General features: G+C 41.1%; 1 protein-coding gene across 15 annotated transcripts in view; it reads right to left on the reverse strand.

Annotated features, from left to right (window-relative positions):
• Window positions 1-21569, reverse strand: part of LOC144688485 (band 4.1-like protein 1) — a 289382-nt gene that overhangs the window by 120495 nt on the left and 147318 nt on the right. For all 15 annotated transcript variants that reach the window (XM_078555104.1, XM_078555102.1, XM_078555094.1 and 12 more), the window contains 2 exons: window positions 7709-7869; window positions 2816-3019 (listed from right to left, as the gene is read on the reverse strand). In XM_078555104.1, coding sequence (XP_078411230.1) covers window positions 2816-3019; window positions 7709-7855 — 351 coding nt within the window. In that variant the 5' untranslated portion in view covers window positions 7856-7869. The remainder of the gene's footprint in view (window positions 1-2815; window positions 3020-7708; window positions 7870-21569) is intronic.

Raw genomic sequence — 21569 nt, forward strand, 5'->3', positions numbered from 1 at the left:
AAGAAAAGGTGGTCAGCTTCCTCATTTAAGTTGATGACATCAGCTGTGCCTCTATTAACCCTTCCACTTTCTCGGTGTTCTCAGATGTTATATGCAACTATGGGTGGAATTTAATGCCTCCCAGCGGTGAGTTTGGAGGTGGGGTGGGCATTTAATCGGGCAGGAGGGACACTGAAGTACAGAGGGACTTGGGTATCCTTGTACATGAATCGCAAAACGTTAGCATGCTGGCACAGCAAGTAATTAGGAACGCAAATGGAATATTGGTCTTTATTGCAAGACAGGTTGTGTATAAAAGTAGGGAAGCCTTGCTACAGCTGTACAGGCGGGCATTGGTGAGACTGGATCTGAGCGCTGTCTACAGTTTGGGTCTCCTTACTTAAGGAGGGATATACTTCTATCAGAAGCAGTTCAATAGGCTGATTCCTGGGATGAATAGGTTGTTTTATGAGGAAGGATTGAGTAAGCTGGGCCTATGCTTATTGGAGCTTATTGAAACATATAGGAATCTGACGGGACTTGACAGGGTAGATGCTGAGAGGATGTGTCTTCTCTCATGGGGGAATGTGGTCAATGGGGCACAGTTTAAAAATAAGGGATCTCCCATTTGAGACGGAAATGAGGAAGAATTTTGTTTCTCAGAGAGGCATTAGTCCATGGAAATTTCTTCCACAGAGAACAGTGGAGGCCAGATCACTGAATATATTCAAGGGTGAGTTAGACAGCTTTTTGATCTACAAGGGGGTCAAGGGTTACAGGGGACAGGCAGGAAAGTAGAATTAAGGCTACAATCAGATCGGCCATGATCTTATTGAATGGCTGAGCAGGCTCAATGAGCCAAAATGGCCTACTCCTGCTCCTATTTCTTTTGATCTTCCTGCCAAAACGGATAACCTCATATTTTCCCTCATTATACAGTAATATCTTTTCTTTGGATGACGTTGCCAAGGGTTAGCATGTAGATGAGGAAGAAGGCAGGCCAAGGTTCAGTCATTAGAAGAGCTTCAGAGCTTATTAAATAATATTTAGTATGTAAATAATATGTAAAGAGGTGATTGAGCACTTCTTCAAAGGAGTAGCATCATTGCTGCATACACCGACCCGTAACTTCCGCTGGAGTGGCAATTGAGTCAGATTGCCACTTCGTTCCTATCTCTCCCAACCTTCCGACTCAGGCCGGGCAAGACCTGTGCAGTGCAGCGGGTTGCCACAGCCTACAGCCGAGGGCAGCTCAGTTGAAGGCAAGTAAGCCACGCCCTTTTTATGGCATTAGTAAATTAGTGTTACATTACAGGTGGTCTAGGGGTTGGGGGGGGAGTGGTGGAGGAGAGTCTGGGGGTTCTGTGACAGCTGTTGGGGGGCGGGTCCCGTGGGGATGTCAGGAGAGGTCAGTACAATAGTCACCCAGATACTCAAAGTAGTTTTCGTTCTTCTATATTTTTCTGGGTAACTATTGCTGTAGGATAGTCGGAACCATCCAAAGTTTGCAATTTAAATCAAATTATAGAATGGCTCCCAATGCAGGGCAACCTCCCGGTTACACGGCCTTGGAGCTCAGAAGTTATGAGCCACCATGTCATTTCCCTTCTTTATCCTCTCCTGTACGAGAGTGATTGGAATATAAAAAGATGATCCTCAATGAATGCACTTTCAACTGACAAGATCTGTTGCAAGTATAGGAAAACAATACCCAGGTCAAATCTCATACCATAAGCTGTACAACATCAAAAGCATTAGATCTATTTTAGTTCTATTGCATGCTGAAGGGACACTGGCTTTACTGAAAAGTACTTTAATATCCTGTTTTATTTGGGGTGAGGCCAAAGTAACCATTGTTCACTCTTGTTAAGGTTACAGCCTAAACAATGTTATAATGCATTTGTATTAATCAATTCTGTTTTGTAAATTAGTAAACACTTTTAGAATCATGTATTTTCAGGAGCTTATGTCTCTTTAAGGTGTAAATTTTTTCCTCAAAAATGAACATAATTTACCACCATCATATAGAGGTCCCTGTTCAGCTTTACAAGAAGCACAGTTATTTCAGTGATGCACAGTAGCCATTCTTATTCAGGCCAGCAGCGATTGGAGCTCATGCCAAGTTCAAGTCATATCAAATGCTGAAATTGGCTCATTTAGAATTCTCCGCAGCACACAGCACATCTCAACTCATTGAAAAAGTGATTACAACTTCAGGATGGTAACAAAGGAGTGCAAGAATGCTCCTCGGAGTTTAACTGCAGTGCTAAAGATCATTGTCTGCCTGCATTCAGTCCCTCCCTCTACTGACAGCTTTTCTCCCTTCTTTACAATCACTTCACACGCCTGGCCACCTTCCTGGCAATTGTTTCCCACCTTCCACCCACTTCACACTCCCAGGACCTACCTGAGAGCTGCTGCAAGCACCCTGAAATTGTAAATCACATTGCCAAGGAGCTACCCAGCACATGCCGCTTATAAATGTAGCCCTAGGTCTAATATCAGATGGGCCTGAAGCCTACCCATACCACTGCCAGGGTAATTCACTATATCCTATATGTGCAGGCAGGTAATTGAAAATCAGTTTATGCCCAGCTTTTTTGTTTTAAGTTAAACACAAAGCCAAAGAAACCACAAAGATGACAATTTGTAACTCGCTGCATTCTTGTTCTGATCAGCCGTATTTTTCATCAATCACTGAGATTTGAAATTATGCTGTGAGATTTTATCATGAAAATGCTTAGCATGCTAGTGCCAAATTCATTTGTTCACCATTTAAATGGAGGTTTTAGCCCATTTGAAATGAATATTCTTTAATTCATGCAGTGCTCCTTACCTCCACTTCACACTCAAATTCTGTGCCATCCAGAAGGGTCACCTTGCATGGCATGGTCTTTGGTTTTTTGGATCCTTTTAATGGAGATTTAGGGGTTTTGCCGGGTGTTGTCCTTTCTGAAGTTTTGTCATCATCAGTTTCTCCAACATCTAGCTCTTCAACTACTTTTGGAATGTTTTCTGTTTTTTTATCTTTCTCAGCATTCTGTAGGGAAAAGAAATTAAAGGAAGGTTAAACATTAAATACATTAGGGGTTTGATTTTCCTAGTTTGCATGTATGCACAGACCTGTTTTATAACTAAAAGTAGCCAAAATAGCTTTCTTTTAAAATACATTTGCCTTTTTATGCTGCAAGTTATTTCTTATTCGCACCTGGCCAAAGACATAGCATAAATTTATTGAGCAACATTTTAGAATTCTGTTATTGGTTTAAAATAAAATTATGGGTCAAAATAATTGCTAATTCACTATAAGCATATTGCTACAAATTTAGAATGTTCAAAAAAATGACACATGGAAATCTTTAGCAAAATGATTATTTTTCTCATGAATTCCAGAAAAACAGCAAATACTCTTCAGATTCTTCAACTCCGTTTTGTTGACTAGAGTCTCATCCAGGAGTCAAATCCTCAACAGCAGCTGAATAGGATCCCTCTTTCAGTTGCAATTTCTTACATTTCTAAACACTTACTCACCTCTATCTATTTATAATTCCATTTAAGCTTTTAGAGTTGAAGTGTGTTAAATATTTAAAGATTTGTTTAATTAAAAAGGCAGATGGCAAATAGTTGTGGAAGTAGCTTATGTTTAAGCCAGTTTGTTTGAAAATCCCACTGGTCTGTAATGAGAATTTGTCAGTATTGCAAAATGGGTCAAATGTATTTTTTAAAAGTCCAGATCTGCCCTACAGTCCAACATATCCTTAGTAAATCGTAATGCCCAGAACTGAATGGATGGAATACTTGAGATGAAGCCTCATCAGTACTGCGTACATCTGTAACATAACTTCCATCCCTTTGTATCCCAGCCCTCAGGATAAAAAGGTCAATATTCCATTCGCCCTTTTAATTTTCTTGCACCTGGTACCTGGCTTGTAGTGTTTTCTGTTCTTGAACCCCTGAACCAGTCTGCTCATCTACATTTCCTAGCCTCTCACCATTTAGAACATAGCTATCTTTCCATCCAATTTAGCTTTCTTCAGTCCAAAGTGGGCAATATGCACTTTCCTTCAATGAACTCTGTCACAGCTTTGCCCACTCACTTAATCTATCAATATTCCTTTGCAATTTTTGGCTTCCATCTACACTATTAACAATATCACCTACCTTACTGTTGTCAGCAAACTTAGATGCACAATTCTCTATTCCTTCATCCAAATTTTCTATAAATATGGTGAAAAGCTGAGGCCTCACTGCAAATCCTTGTAGAATAACAGCAGTCACACCATGTCAATTTGAGTACATCAGTTATCATTAATCCATGTCTCCTACCTTGTAACTAATGCCTCAACCCTATGTCTTCCTTTCTCTTCAACTGAGGATTTCCCCCCCCCACTACTGTGGTTAACATATTGGTTCTATTTGATACACTCCTGCTCTCATTCCTTTCCCTCCCCTACCAGAACCACAACAGGCTTTTCATTGTTCTCACCTTCTGCCCCACCAGCCTCTGCACTCAAAGGATCATCCTCTGTCATTTCTGCCACCTTCAGCATGATGCACCATCAAACGTCTTTCTTCTCCTCCCCTCCCCTCTCAGTATCCTCCTTGATACCCTGGTCCACTCCTCAATCACCCCTAACAACCCTCCTCCCCTTCCTATAGGACCTTCCCACATAAGTAGAGGAGTTGCAATACCTGCCCTTTGACCTTCACCCTTCCACTTTCCAGAATCCCAGATGGGGTGGAATCTTGATTAGACATCAGAGGTCGCTGCTGTGGGTTGGAGAGCTGGCGAAAGACCCACACGACCTCTTTTCTGGATGCCCCGCTAAACCACAAGCCAATCAGGCAGTGGCGAGGCTAGTGGCAGGTCTTTCCCTGGAATCAAGACGGAGAGCGGTAGTCTTGCCTACTGAGAGCTGCCGGCCAATCAGAAGCCAGCAGCTCCTGCGCTCAGCAGTGCCGTGTCTGCTGCCAGAAGGACGGGCACCAGGATCACGGAGCAACAGCTAAGTAATATGGAGGGGAGGAGTTTCAAGGCTGGGAGTTGCAGGGAGAGGGGTGCGGCGGGTGACTCTAAGCAGTAGTCACCCCACCCACTCCCTGATGTCCAGTCCCTCAATCAGGCACTGAGTGCTTTGATCGAGAGCGCCCCGGAAGTGACAAGCAACCCACATAGTCGTGCATGCCCACCACTGGGTTAATACCAGTGTCAGCAGGATGAGGCCCTTATGTGGTCATTAATTGGTCACTTAATTGCAAGCAAGAGAGTGAGAGAGAAAGGAAAAAGAGAAAGAGAGAGGCAGGGTGAGAAAGGAGAAAGAGACAGGGAGAGAGAGAAAAAGAGAGGGTGGCGGGTGGGGGGAAGGAGAAAGAGAGGGAAAGGGGAGGAATAGAGACTGACAGAATAGGAAAGGAAGGAAAGCAAGCAACAAGTTGAGTTTCAGGATTGCTCCAGGTGAGACAGAAGTTGTACCACTCAGTGCTTGTTTGGGTGATTTATCTAATTTCACTGTGTACAGTATTTCTGTTACATTCAGTGATTTATTTTAGTTTGCAAGTTATTCCAGCTAGGAATGCACGGTGCTGCATATGTACGTTATAGTATTTTAACTTGTACATTGGCTTTTCTGGGCAAGAAACCTAACTCTGTCTTTAACAATTGATTCCTATGGGAACCCACGATTCACGAAGTTGTTTCACTTTAAGTCATGATTTTCAGAAAGGCAACCACAACTTAAGTGAGGACTTACTCTGCACACTCATCCCGCCTCCAAGCTCGACAACAGCGAGAGCACAAGATTCTGCCCATGGTTTCCAGGTGGAATAGCAAGTTACATAGACTTCTTTCAATTTAACATATTGTAGTCGCTGCACAAAATGCGGTTTTCTCTACATTGGAGAAACCAAATGATACTTTGTGGAACACTTCCATTCAGCCCACAAGAGCCCACTCCCATTCTGACCTCTCTGTCCTCGGTCTGCTACACTGTTGCAGTGAAGCTCCATGTAAACTAAAGCAACAGCCCCATCTTTTGATGAGACACTTGATAGCCTTCTGGACTCGATTCTGAATTCAACAATTTCAGATCATGCCCTCATTTTTTTTCCCCCACACAGCAGTTGTTGATAATTCTGCTATTCCCCTTTATACCATCTCTAGACCCATCTTTTGTTTCTTTAATAGTGCCATTAGCATCTACCTTTGCTCTGCACCATCATCCCCTTTGTCCCTTAATCTCTCCTGCCTTCCACCCCATCACAAACCTTCTCTTTTGTTCTCCACCCCAACCCCCTGACAGACTTTCCTTGCCTTTGTACTTGCTTAAAATCTAACCTTTTCTGGTTTTGATGAAAGGTCACCAGCCTGAGACATTAACCTTTTTCCCACCACAGGTGCTCCCTGATCTGCTGAGTATTTCCAGCATTTTCTGTTTTTCTCCCTATCCAGGCAAACGGTTGCTTCCAATTCCACGCGCTCTCATTCTTGTTAACTGTCTCTTCCATGGAACCTTGTCAAATATCTTGTGGCAGTCTGTATAAATAACACCCATGGACACTATCTTTCCTATTAAGTTTGCTACATCCTCAGAAAAATTCAACTAGGTTCATTGAACATGATTGATCCTTTACAAATTCATGCTGGCTTTCTGATCAGGTCATATTTGTCCAAACGCTCAGTCATTCTGTCTCAAAAGATTCAAGTAAATTCCCCACAACTAAAATCAGACTAATAGGCCTGTAAACACCAGGTTTATCTCTTTTAAACTTCTTAAATAATGGAATAACACTTGCAATTTTCCGACCCAGAGGACCAATTCCTGAATCAAGAGTTTAGGAAGATCATGGCTAACATATCAACAATTTCCTCACATATTTCTTTTATTACCCCAGGGAAGAACCCACTTGAGCCTTGGAAATTCATTCAACTTTAGTCTCATTAATTTCTCCATTATTGTGAATTTTATATATATTGAATCTAGTCCGTTTATCCCCTTGATTTATTTTTTTAGTTTTACTCAGATCTCTGGTACTTTCCCTTCATCCTCTACTGGGAAGACTGATGCAAAATAGCTATTTTGTTAATCTGCCATTTCCTGATTTCCAATTACAATATCATCTGCGTCAGTCATTAAGGGGCTGACATTACTTTGAGCCACCTGCTTTCCTTCATTCTAATTGGTGAATAATGAAGATTTAAAAAAAAAAAAATAATCATTTAGGATTGCCGGCTGTGACTAAATGTATTCCTGGAGGTTTCATCACATGGCATGCCCCACGTTCCAGCCAATATCGGCCAACACATCCATCCTTGGGATGTACTGCCTTCCTACACCAATTGGAAAGCAAAGAGACTTATTCCCCAATTGGATGATGCTTGACTGTCAGCCAAACAGCTTCCACACCCCACCCTAATTTCAATATTTTTACATCTGGTAAAGAGAAATGTTCAAAGAAAATGTCAAAACAACCTTTTTTAATTATTTTTTTTTCCAGGATTGCATACAGAGGTATCCTGGAGACTCTAGGCCAACCCTGGAAGATTGGCAACCCTACAATAATCCCTCACAAAATCATGCACCCCAAATTGAAATGTTCTCTAATTGCAGGCACCACGGCAGCTCCTCACCAAGCCAATGGCACACCTCTAAGAAATAAAAGATGTCATACGAGAAATGCAAGGGGCTAAAACGAGAAAATAAAAAAGGTCACAAACGGTGTCTGCCATCACCTGCTCCTGCTGGTTTGTGTTGGGGTCTGCTGGCATTTGTTCTTTAACGGCTGCCATCTCTTGTTGCAAGACAGGTTGCTGCTCCTCCTGACGGGGTTCCTGCTGAACATTTGCCAACTCAGAATCCGCGCCAGATTCCGTAGCCATAGTTGCAATTTATTCTGAAAAAGAGAATTAGATGCTAAGTATAAAATGAAAGCCAATTTCAAAAGTTTTAGGAGGGGAAAGACAAACTAATATTTCAAGCACAGAGCAATTGATAGTTTGACTTTGAATACTGCCAGCAGTTTCCAGCATTTATTAAAATCTGCCATAATAAATTACTTGTCACCTACTATGCCAGCAAGATAAAAGGCAATGGCGTAGCAAACAAAAGCATCACCTTCTCCAGAAAGGGAATTATTAGGTTGTGCCCTGTCATGAATGTTAAATCCAGTCCATTGCTAACAATAAATGCATACATATAGCATTCAGTGCAGCACGTTGAATCTCTCAGCAGGGCTGGGTTTGCAAGCTAATTTTCAAATAGTAATCTGCTTTCAATTATGAATGTAATGTACATGAAAATTATTTCTCTGGTTGTTCTTTTTTCTACATTTACTGAACCTTATTAGAACCTGTGTTTCTGAAAAACGCAAGAGGACATCTGGGATTAATTCAGGTCAACATCAATTTCGCTGAAACAAGAAACAAACGAATAGTTGTAAAATTGTTGGTCACGTGTTTGTAAACTGAAGTTTGATGTATCATTTACAGTGTAATTTTTTTGGGTCGGGGATGAATGGCAATAAGTGGGGTGCCTATGGACCGCAATGAATCAAGCACCGGATTATGAATGAAAGTGGAAGTTAATTACGATGAAGAGCAGAGAGAAAAGCTATTAACTGTAAAATTAAACTGCATTTAAGATTAAAAATGCAGAATTTTTAATCTAAACATTCTCAAACATTTCCAAGCGATCATGCTCTTGAATCCCCGACTAGCTTTGCACTTTCATCATTGATTTTCATGTACTTATGCTCATTTCTTCCACTATAAAGGAAAGGATGGGCTATATTGTGTACACTTATGACTTTACATTACAAAGCCATTGTAAGTACTAATTTTCTAATTTAATTCTAATTAAGTTCTAATTTAATAAAAAAGTTCCTGCACCTCTTTTAGTCTCTCTCTTTACTTTATACTGTCCAATCTTATTCTTACTGCCAAATGGATCACCTCACAGTTGTCTGTGAGAACTTCATCTTCCAATTCACCAACATGTTTATGTCCTTTTGAAGTTCAAGACTATCCTCATCACAGTTGACAATATTTCCAATCTTTGTATCATCTGCAAAATTTTGACATGGCAGGCCAAGTAATGGGAAATAAGGCACATCCTTTTAATGACACTTGAGAGGAATTTGCTTTAGTTTTACTTTTTGTCCCTTTCCATAGCAAAATTACAACATATGAAAATACAAATTAGGACAATTGTTTTGACAGCGAACCCTTCAATCAAGGCTTGAACGTTAATTTGGAGCAAAACTTCAAAACAATATCAATGGGCTGGTCAGGTGGGCAGAAAAGTGGCAAATGGAATTCAATTTGAAGAAATATTTGGTAATGCATTTGCAGAGGGCAAAGGATGATTCTACAAAGTGCAGAAGGACATTGGTATGTCTGTCTACAAATCCTGGAAAGTAGCAGGCCAGGTAGATAGGGTGGTCAGAAGGCATACGAGATACTTTCCTTCATTGGCTGAAGCCTAGTGAGCAGGGAGGTAATGCTAGAATTATATAGAACATTAGTTAGGTAACCATTATGTTCCTCCAACATAGATGAAGCAATGATATAAATTGTCAGTGTGCTAATACTCAATTACACACTCCTGCTCTACCTGGCCTCACAAAAGATAAAGAAAATGCCTGGAACCCTTTTGTAGATTAGCCAATAGCGATCCCTCTAGGTGCAGCACACAATCCAGCCACTTGTCTTCAAAATTGCAATCATGGTCCAACGCCAGTGCAAGGGTCTGCTTTGCACATTTTGACAGCCTCCCACCCAAAAGCGATGGTTATGAAATTCACCCACATATTGTTTTGTCTTGCGTTTGGGGTCTAGATGAGGTTTCTCTAAGGTTTGCCTGTTACCCTAAGAACGCTACCCTAGACTGTCATTCGTAAAAACCATTCTTGTTTATTTACAGGTCAATGTACATCTCTTTACTATACACGAGGTGCACTTCTGCTTCTCAATCTCTTAGTCGTATGGCATTGCACTATAGTATTATCAATAGTTATATCAGTATAAGGTGCTCCTGATGTTACCCTTTACTCTACATCTCCCCCCAGGTCTTTATCCCAACTATGTACATCCCCACAAAGTCTCAGGCTTCACAGGATTAGTCTCTGTGGTGTATTGAGCAATCTCCCTGATCTGGTCTTGATTTCATCAAGGTTAAGGAGGAAGTGCACTCTCTCGTCATTTAATAGGAGTGTCTTCCACCTGGGGGCTTGTAGAGCTTCTACTTATTTCTGGTTCCTCATCTCCATCCAGATCTAAATTGTATGTCCTTCCACTGGTTTCCTTCCCAGTGATATCAAGGCTCTTTGGTTTCTTCTGATATTTACTAGGTCTGTCTCAATTCTGTAAGATCTCAGCTATGGAGTTCTTTCTATTTCAATGCCTTCTTTCTGTTGATCCAGTATCCACACTCTCTCCCTGGGCTGTAGCACTTTCAAATCTCGTGCTCTGTGCCTGAAGTTGAAATTGTGAGCTTGATAGACTCTTTTTTGCTCATGCTTCCTAACTCTCTCATGATCATTTGAGGTAACGTTAGGTTGTAGTGTTTGTTGTAGAGCTGGAAGGTGTGTTCACAGCCATCTTCCCATCAATAGGTCTGATGGTAAGAGCCAGTTTTTTAGCAAAGTTTCATATTAAAAAAAGGCTAAGTTAATATCTTTGTTCTTTTTCATCAGTTGCTTGATTGTTCAACTACTCTTTCTGCTTCTCTGTTTGACTGAGGATATCTAGGTGAACCAGTCATATGCATGAAACCATATTACAGCGCTAATTTGTAGAACAGCTCATTAGCAAACGGAGGTCCATTGTCTGACACCAAAACATCTGGGATACCACGTGTTGAGAAGATTCTTCTTAGTGATGTAACGGCTGCTTCTGCTATGGTTTTGTGCTGTCTACTCAGTTCAAACCATCTGGAGTAGTAGTCACTGACGATGATGAAAGCTTTGCCTTTTAACTGAAATAAATCCATTCCTGGTCGCTGCCATGGCCTCAAAGGAAATGTGGTGGGTGCCCATGGTTAACTCTGCTATTGGCTATTCACTGCGCAAGTGAGGCAATTTGTGATTAAATCTTCAATGGAGTGATTGATGCCTGGCCACCAGGCTGACTATTGGAACTTGCTCCGTATTCGCTATTTGCGAGTGACTTTGATGGGTTTTCTGGAGAATGTCGAGTCAAGACGAAGTGCTTTAGTTTTTAAACAACAGACTAGTTATCCCTAAGAAATCATCAATTATTGTGAGATGTCTTCTCTGTTTGAAGTATTGACGATGTACTGGGTTGTTTGGAGTACAATCTGGCCATCCATTATGGCAATACTCTTATTTTGATGCACTCGTCATCCTGCTGTTGTATGCTTCTTTCTCAATGGTTGCATGTCTTCTCTGTGCCTGTGAGAGATCTCGAGGCGTAATAAACTGGTCTTTGTCCATCTTTTTGAACTTGAAACATCACTGCTCCCAAGCCTGTAGATGATGCGTCCACTGCTACATTTGTTGGCAACTCTAGATAATAGTGCACTAGAATTTCTGGTGAAATTAGGAGGTTTTTGATCTTGTCAAAAGCATTTTGCAGGTCTATGTTCCAGAACCACTGCTGGTCTTGTCTCGGAAGCTGTCATAAAGGTGCTTTGATTTCCGCCAAGTTTAGTAGGTACTTGCTTACTTAGTTGACAATCCCAAGGAATCTTTGTAACTCGGTGATGTTTTTAGGCTGTGGGAGCTCTCAAACAGCCTTGGTTTTCTGCAGGTTGTCCGTAATTTCTGAAGTTTGCACAATGTGCCCTAAGAATTTTATTATAGGCTTTGCAAATTCACATGTGTTATTCAATGTCAAACTTGTTTCTTGTAGAGCGGAAAGGACTCTCACTCGACATTCATGTTCTTCCCTAGATGCACAAGAATGTCATCGTTGTGGCATATTATTTTTTCCTTGCCTTCCAGGGTCCAAGAAATCATTCTTTGGAATATCTCAGATACAGAAGCAATTCCGAATGGTAACTTATTAAAACAATAGTGACCAAGTGGGGTGATAAAAATAGTTAACAATTTGGATTCTGTCCAGAGGCAACTGCCAAGAGCCGCTGTTAGCATCTAATTTTGTGAAGAAGGTGCTTTCTGCTGATTTGGCAAGACTTTCATCTGATGCCAACAAATGAATCTTGCACTCCACTTACTTGTTTAATTGAGTCAAGTCCACACAGATTCTAATTGAACCATTAGGCTTTGGTACTGTGGCCATTCCAGAACACTTCATCAGTATGGTTACTGGAGAGATGACCCCTTGTTGTAACGTGTTCAGTCTTGCTCTTGACTTTGTCGATAAGTGAGGGACCTTCCTCATTGTGACGAGACATATAGGCTCAGCATCTGCCCTTAGGGTTATGTGATATTCTCTTTTCAGTTTTCCTGAGCCTGAAAATAGGAATGGAAATTCATTCCCAAATACCTCACTAGGCTGCTTGTCAGCAATGACATCAACTCCTTGTAAATGGGCCTCAGCTGCAAACATGCTTTTCTGGTTCTTTATCACATACCAGCGTTCCACAATTTCTTCATCCTTACATCTTAAACTTGCCAAGTATTGGCCTATTCGTGTTGTCCCTCCTGGACCTTTCACCTGGATGGAGGATGACTGTAATGTGATATTTTTAAGCCATTTTACTTCATCAGATAATACTGAAACACCTGCGCCAGTATCTAGCTTGAATTCTGTGGGGGGTGTGGGGGGCTGGTGACTATCAACTTCTAATTTAATGCTTCAGGAGTTATTTTTTGTTTCATTAACTTCCCCTAAGAAGGTTATTTGTTTTTTGTGTGGCTCTTCCACTTCTTGGTTTTACTTGGTTCTGTTGTTATTTATTTCTTCCTATGAGTTATAGGAACTTTGTTCTGCAGACTATTTTAAAATGTCCTAACTTCCCACAGTTGTGGCACTCAGCTCCACCTACTGGACATTCTTCCCATTTCTGCAGGGTTTTCCCATCATACCAAGAGCTTCTCAAGATGGCAGTTGGCACACTTTTTAATGATTTCGCAGGCTTCGGCTTTGCTGTGCTTTTTTTTTGTCTGACATAATGAATGTCTTCACTCATTTTTTCCAAGGGACATCACTTTCCCCCTAAAACAACTACTCTGCTTTGCTTCCTAAGCTCGGTCTGTTGTGCTATTTGTACTGCATTTGCAAGAGTTAAATCTTCCTTCATTTGCAACAAATCTTCCTTCATTTGCAATACCTGATAGGATTTCATCTAAGACCCCAACCACTAGAAGATCACATGTTAGTTCATCCCTAAGGGTCCCATAGTCACAATTCTCCAAGAGTCTATACAAGTCTTTTATAAATGAGTTTATGGGTTCACCCAGTTTTTTGTCTCTTCTTATTAAATTTCACTCGCTCAATGATCAATTTTTTTTGCACACTGAAGTACAAATTGAATGCCTGGAGGACTTCCTCACATGAGCTCAAAACCTCATCGATCGTCTGCTATGGCCACTATTGTGTAAAATACTGACCTAATTGTTCTGGTCCTTCTGATGCAAACCTGATGTTGTTCTGTATCTGGAGAATCTCTTCTTCCAATTGTCCCAGTGTTGAGCCTATTGTGAACCTTCAGTGCTTCAGAATGGTGCTGGGAGTGGTAATGTAGGCTCAATGCTTACCCTAAGCTCTGGATCTGTTGCTGCTTCAGTAGTTTGGCTTGTAGATTGTGATCTGTACTCAACGCTGTCTGGACTCTGGGTCCGGGCATCTGCTGCATTTGCAGGGCACACGATGTTCCATTCTCAGTTGAGTCTTTAAATTTGCAGCCTTCTCAAAGTTTTTTTTCTGGGTCTTTACCCTCTGTCTGATGCCACCATATATATATGTTCGTGTATATATGTATATGTATATATATATATGTGTATATATATATGCATATATGTGTGTATATACACATGTGTATAATATATATGTATAGTATATGTATATAGTGTGTATATGCATATTATATAATATATATATTATATATGTGTATAATATATATATGTATATATACACACACACACACACACACACACACACACACGCGCCCACAATTATTAATACCTTAATATTAATGAATAGTACCTGCAACAATTTCCTAATGATGCAAGTGATAACTCATTCAATGGACAGTAAAATATTGTAATGGAGATCCACAGATTTCTGCAGAAGAATATTTGGTACAGACGCATAGCTTCTCTCATCTGCATTCATTTTTGTGATTTTTTTTGTACCCAGAAAAGAAGGAACGGATAGCCTGAGTAGTTGTGGGCCAACTTCGGTGGTGGGCAAGTTATTGAAATAAATTCTTAAAGATGGTATAAATTATCATTTAGAAAGAAACAGATCATCAAGGACAGTCAGCATGGATGTGCTATGGAAAGGTCATGTCTGCCTAACATGATTTCATTTTTTGAGGAATTAAGAAAGAGGATCATTGAGGGAAGTGTGTTTGATGTAGTCTATGTGAATTTTAGCAAGGCTTTTGACAAGGTCCCACATGGCAGGCTGATTGCTAAATTAATTGCTCTTGGGATCAAAGAGAATGTTGGATCCATTATTGGTTCATTGGCAGGAAGCAAAGGATAATGGTTGACAGGTGCTTTCGTCACTGGAAGGCAGTTTCCAATGGGGCCCCACAGAGCTCAGTTCTGGGACACTTGCTGTTGGTGGCACATGTCAATGATTTAGAATTAAATGTAGGAGGCATGGTTAAGAAGTTTGCAGATGATACAAAAATTTCCTGTGTGGTTGATAGTCAGAAAGAAAATGATAGACTGTAGGAAGACATCAGTGAACTGGTCAGATGGCCAGAAAAGTGGCTAATGGAATTGAATCCAGAGAAATGAGAGGTAGTGCATTTAGGGAGGTCAAGCAAGGCAAGGGAATTCAGAATAATAAATGGAAAGATTCTGAAAAGTGTAGAGGAACAGAGGACCTTGGAGTGTATGTCTACAGATCTCTGAAGGCAGCAGGACAGATAGAAAAGGTGGTCAAGAAGGAATTTGGGATAATTTCCTTTATTGCCCTAGGCCTAGAGTATAAGAACCAGGGAGGATATGCTGGAACTGTGTCAAACACTAGTTGGGCCACAGTTCTGCACATCACAGGAAGGAGATGATCACACTAGAGAGGGCACAAAAGGGATTTGAGAGGACGTGCTGCCAGGAATGCAGAATTTTAGCTATGGGGAAAGGTTGGATAGGCTGTGTTTGTTTTCTTTAGAATAGAGGAGGTTGAGTGAAGATCTAATTGAATGTGTAAAATTATATATGGCCTTGGTAGATTGGATAGGAAGGACCTATTTTCATTAGCAGAGTCAATAACCAGGGGCATAGATTTAAAGTAAGTGGTGAAAAGATTAGTTGAGTTGATGAGAATTTTTTTTCACCCAGAGGGTTTCTTGTGGTCGGGGGCTGGAACTCACTGCCTGAAAGTGTGGCAAAAGCAGAAGCCTTCACCTCATCATATTTAAATATACTTGGGTGTGTACCTGAAGTACTGTAACCTACGGAGCTACGGAATAAGAGTTGGAAAGCAGGTTATTATTTTTTGTCAAGCAGGGTCACAATGGGCCAAATGACCCCTTCTGTGCCATAAATTATTTTATATTTCTTTGTTTAAGAAATTGTGCTTGGTGTAATTTTAGATACAATTATAAATCAATATATGTTGCACTATCCTTAGGCAAAATCCTTAAGACTATCTTAATTTAAATCTCCCTGACTGCACATGCTGACCTTTGGGTAAGAGGGTAGAGATTTATTCGCCAAGGTTAACTTGTGCTGAGTGGGTTGGTCTGACAGAACAATACTAATTGACATATAAAAAGAAAATTACGGAAATACTCAGCGGGTCAGACAGCATCTGTGGAGAGAGAAACAGAGTTAATATTTCAGGTCGATGACCTTTCATCAGAATGCTGACCTATTGAGTACTTCCAGCATTTTCTATTTTCATTTACAATTTCCAGCATCACCAGTATTTTGTTTTTGTACCATTAGTTGACAACCTAGGGATGATCTGAATTTAAAACCAAGATGTCACATTGTTGCAAAAGGAGTATCCCTTTTGAAGCTCAGGCCATGTAGAAGAGTTTCAACATCTGATAACAGAATGTTTGATGATGACACCGGGTGCAAAAATAGCTTCTTCGCTCGCATGCATCATTGCCTAGTTGGCATGTCTCCTGGTGTACCAATCCTGGCCCCTACCTTGCTCCCTTTTGTAAAGTTGGCCAGAGACTTAAGCTTACAATTGGTTTCTGTATCCAGATCATTTATGCAGACAGCAAGGATCAAAGCCCTAGTCCCTGCAGTAATATACTTTGCATTGCCAACAATTTGACACTATGCCTCTCGCCAGTACTCCCTGTTCCATATTTAATAGCCAGGCTCACTCCTAATTGCACATTCTTCCTTGGATTCCTATCGATTTTAACTAGCAGGCTTGCGTGTGGTGCCCTATCAAAGACTTTATCATTAATTTAGGTTCAAGAAAAATAGGTTTGGGACATCCATATTGCATTTCTAACATCCTCAAATAAATTTCAAAGAGGTTTCTGAAGCAGGACATTTCCTACCTAAAACAGAAGCTAGCTTTTACCGTTACTTTAGATGTATTCCCCAATCAGGTCCTTACTTTAAAGTTTTCAATATTGTAGTCAATATCTCAAAGCTCACTAGTTAATTTGGTTTTTAAATGCAGGCACCATATTTGCTTGGTTCCAATCTTGCAGAATCTCTCCGATATACAAATGAAATTTTCATTACAGTAGCCAGTGCCCAAAATATCCTCTCCTCTCCCTCAGAATCCCAGGATACACATCATCTGGCTCAGCAAACATCCAGCTCTGCCAGAAAGGAGTTTGGAAACTTGCTTTGCTTTGCAGTTTCAGGACTTTTAAAAAAATTATCCTTTCATGAGATGTGGGCACCGCTGGTAAACCCAGCATTTGTTGCCCATTTCTAATTGCCCTTGAACTGAGATGACTTACACCATTGCAGAGGGCAGTTAAAAATCAACCACATTGCTGTGTAGGCCAGAACGGATAGGGACAGAAGATTTCCTTCCCTAAAGGGCATTAGTGAACCAGATGGGTTTTTATGATAATCGATGATAGTTTCATGGTCACCATTACTGAGACTAGCTTTCTAGTCCAGCTACCGTGGGGAGATTTGAACCCATGTTCCCTGGGTCTCTGGAGTACTAGTCCAGCAACATGAACACTATGCCACCCTCTCCCCTGAAGTAACAGAGTCCAATCTTTGTTGGGTTGTGCCTCAGGCCAACGCCTGTAGGTGCTTGTTTGCAAGGCACCACCCCATTCCACACCAGAATCGACCAATTTCTCACTTAGATATCAAAACATGTTCTGAACTGCTTGAGACTTTAATATCAGGCCAATCTTATCAGATTGGGAACGTTGTTGGAGGGAATGACATTACAGTGACTGCTCATACATGAAACTAGCAAGAAAGAGTTTCACATGTTCATGCCTCACATTTAAATTTAGTAACAATACAAAAGGTGGAATTGGACTGGATGAGGCAGATGATGGTTTTCTTCCACCTATTCCAGAGATAGTGTCACCCTTAAAACTATTTTGCACACTTTCCCTTATCTTCATGCTATTAATCCTAATGCTTTTGAATATGCATAGTGCTTAAATTATACTAATATTGATTTATTGCACATTTTTCATTCAGTGAGCAACGATTTGAAAACAGAATAGGGATGTCACTTTGGTGGCAAAATGGCATCAGACTAAATACAGTTGATAAACTGTGTTTCAGATAAGATGATAACTGAGGCACCTGCTCTCTCTCTCTCCAGTGGATGTGAATGATTACATGACACTATTTCGAATACGAGCAGGGGAGTTTTCCCCGGTGTCCTGGCCAATATTTATCACCAATCAACATCACTGAAACACATTATCTGGTCATTATCACATTTCTGTTTGTTGGAACTTGCTTGTGCAAACTGGCTGCCACATTCCTACATTACAACAGTGACTACACTTTTAAAGTATTTTATTGCCTGTAAAGAGCTTTGGCATGTCCTTAAACAAGAGCAAATCTTTCTTTCTTTTATAACCATTATGTTGTTTCTTCATTAATAGATTGAAATAATAGTTTTCATCATTATGCTAACTAGGTCTGCTTCAATTTCATTTCACGTTGGGTCATGCAGCTGGTATTAACATGGTAGCCGGTAGGTGTAAACTAGCAGATTGTTTTCAACTCACTGCTGCCTCCAAGAATCTTCCACTCTGGTGCTGAGAAAGTGAAGCTTGCTTATTTTTCTCCTGTACATCAACGCTTACTAAAGCCTGTTAAAACAGTTCACGAGAGCTCATCAACTTCAGATTCACAGCTGTTTAAGGTATTTTCAAACTGCAGAGTTTCACATTCTAGTGGGTATCTGTTAGATCAATATCTATAGGCATTCATATGGTTTCCAATATGATTTTCTTCTGAAAGGACCCCAGGGGCCAATGAGAGAAAGCCAAACAATGATAAGATCCACTCAGAACTTGATACCTTTGTGGTGACCTATCAATAATAGCAGGCAATGATTCAAGTGAACATCTATACAACAATGAACTATTTAACAGCACTCAGCATGGATTACGAAAGGAAAGATCCTGCCTGACCAACATTTAAAGTGATAACCCAAGTGGGCTGAAATGGTGTAACTTGATTTATAAAAGTTTGTTTTTACAAATTTAAGGGAATATATAAGAAGCTGCATGGTAGGGAGCAAAGAGCACTCATTAGAGATATCTCAAGGCTCGTTGTTGGAACCATTACCATTGCTAATTTACACAAACGACCTGGATTCGGAATCTCAATGCAAAGAGATCAAGTTTGCAGATGACACATGATAAGCTGAGGAAGCAGTGCAAAAATTACAGAATGAATCTGACAAACTAATTGAGTGGCCGGCACAATAGCAAATGAAACTTAATGCAGACAAGTGTAAAGTTCAACAATGTGGAAGGGAAAATAGATGACACTCATACTGTGTGAATGGTAGAAGTAATTAAAAATGAAGCTGAACAAGACCTTAACTTGATGGTAAAAATATCCTACTAAGGCAGAATTGCAGTCAACAATCCTAACTGGATTGAACTATTTTGACAAAATATCGTTAAGTGAGGGACAGGAGGTTATGATCTAGTCAGGCCACATTTTGACCACTGCATCCAGTTCTGCACACCAATGAACAAGACATTCAGGGACAAGAGACACTGAAGCAAAGAGTCACAAGATTGATATCCAGTGTTATGGTCTAAGTTATGATGGAAGACTGTTTCAACTTGGAATCTTCAGCCTACAATGGGAGCACCCAAGAGGTGATTTTGCAGGGATGTCCAAGCAGTCTACAAGTTCTATCTACCAGAAGTAAAAGTAGTTTTTCAGAGCAAGCTTGAAGGCAGACCCCGCAGTGACCAGACTCCTGGCAGTGATATTAACCCAGCAGGCGCATGGGAATTGTTGAAATCCATCCTCCAATAAACAACTGCAGAAGTGGCTGTCTTCTGAACAAAAGATTGTTTTGATGAAAGTGACATAGAAATCCAAAAGCTTCTTCAAAAGAAACGCTTCTGCCATAATAGATTGCTTGCATGCCCAATGACCAGACGACAAAAGCTGCATATAGGGAAGCCTGCAGCAAATCCAACTTCCACATCATCTAAAACAACTGGCAGACAGCTCTCACTGAGAGGATACAAATGTTTGCAGATATGGAAGATATGAGATCCTTCAACAAAGTCGTGAAATGTGGACCTTCCTACTGGGTGCAGGCAGCACTAAAATCTTTTGGTGGCACCACCGGGCTCACAGATAGAGTCCATCATGCACCGATGGTTAGAATACTTCGAGTGCCATTTTGGTGACCAGCAGATGGTGCAAGTGATGTCCATTTCAAAGATCTCCCAGAGGGAAATGGAGTCTGAGCTGGATATATCTCCAAACCGGGAAGAGGTCAAGACCACTGTAGCACAATTAATGTCACACAAAGCCACTGGAATAGACGAGATTCCAGCAGAGATCTATAAATAAGGAAGAGATGTGGCCCTTGATAGGCTTGCAGATCTCTTTACAGCATGCTGGGAGAAAAAGGGACAATACCTCAGGACATTCGAGATGCAGTGATCGGCTCCCTCTTAAAAGAAAACAACAAGGGGGAGATGTCAAACTACAGAGGCATCGCCTTATCTCCATTGCAGGCAAAACTTTGGCCAGAGTGCTTCTAAATAGATTTGTTCTGACAATAGTTACAGAGAGCCTCACAGAGTTGGTACAGATTCAGATCCAACTACAGACTTGAACTGTGGAGTAGGATAAGGCGTCAGAGTTTCAAACTAGTATAAAGTAATTTTAGGGCTAACATAGGGAAAAATTCTCTCAAAAATAATGATCAACATGTAGAATAAATTTTCACTCAGAACTGTGGAGACAAAAAATCCTGGAATCATTAAAATAAACAATGGCTGGAATTCGACATATGTAACCCCAACCCCCACCCCTAACCCAGGGAATAGCCTGGCAGGTGGGGTGGGGACAAAAAATTCTGTGGAATGGCAGGGAACAGCCATGTCTGTCATCTACCCACCTCTGCTGGAATTTTACCAGTGCTGAGGTAAGTTACTTACAGGCCTCTGCCCACTGCTGCTTGTACTTTACCAGCAGCATGTAGCAAGTCCACTGGCTGCAGCCTTGGGGATGGGGCTGGGTCCCTCCTGTTTGGGCACCCTGTGCCCAATGAAGGCTCGCCCGTCACAACAGTAATTGCTGCCTCTGCTTTTTCCCCCACCCCTAAGCCCGCCAGATCACACCTCACCTCCACAACACCCACACCAGGGCCTACTTGACTGACCTCTGCAAAGCCACCCTGACTTAGTTCAATGTCCAGCCTCCTCCATGGCTCTCAGGGAACTGGCTGCATTTCAGGAGCAGCCACCAGTTCTGGTGGCTCTGCTGGGACCGGAGAGTTTCTGTCTCTCTGAATGATCGGCAGCTTAGGGAGGCGCGCCATCCTCCTGAGTGGGGCCAGAAGCCACAACATCAGAAAATTAATGGTCTGTTGACTGATTTATCAGATGGGGGACCAAGGACTCCACTTCCACAAAAAATTCCAGCCAATTGGTTGATTCAGCAGGGGTAGGCTAGAATCTTTCTGGAAGAATGAATTAAGATGGGCCGAACGGATTTCCTCATCTTTAAATTATTACTTTGTGGACTTGGTTAATGAAGGATACTTGTATCCAAAGTTCCCTCTAATTTCCCTATGCTGTGTGCGACCTATTTGTTGTAATGCACAGTTCCTTTATGATTGCTGCATGGCTGCACATGCACTCATCTTAAAGGCACCACTTCTTATGCATGGCCTATTTGTCTCCTGCATGGTAAGGTCAGGACCTCTACTCAGCCACACACAAGCGCACCTTAGAAAGAGTTGCTTGCGTCTCCTCTGCTCCTTCTGTACCTTTGATCCCAACCTGTATGATGTAACCCACAACATTTGATTTCACCTTACC

Source organism: Cetorhinus maximus, chromosome 13 (assembly GCF_964194155.1).
Source record: "Cetorhinus maximus chromosome 13, sCetMax3.hap1.1, whole genome shotgun sequence".
NCBI classification, from domain to species: Eukaryota; Metazoa; Chordata; class Chondrichthyes; order Lamniformes; family Cetorhinidae; genus Cetorhinus; species Cetorhinus maximus.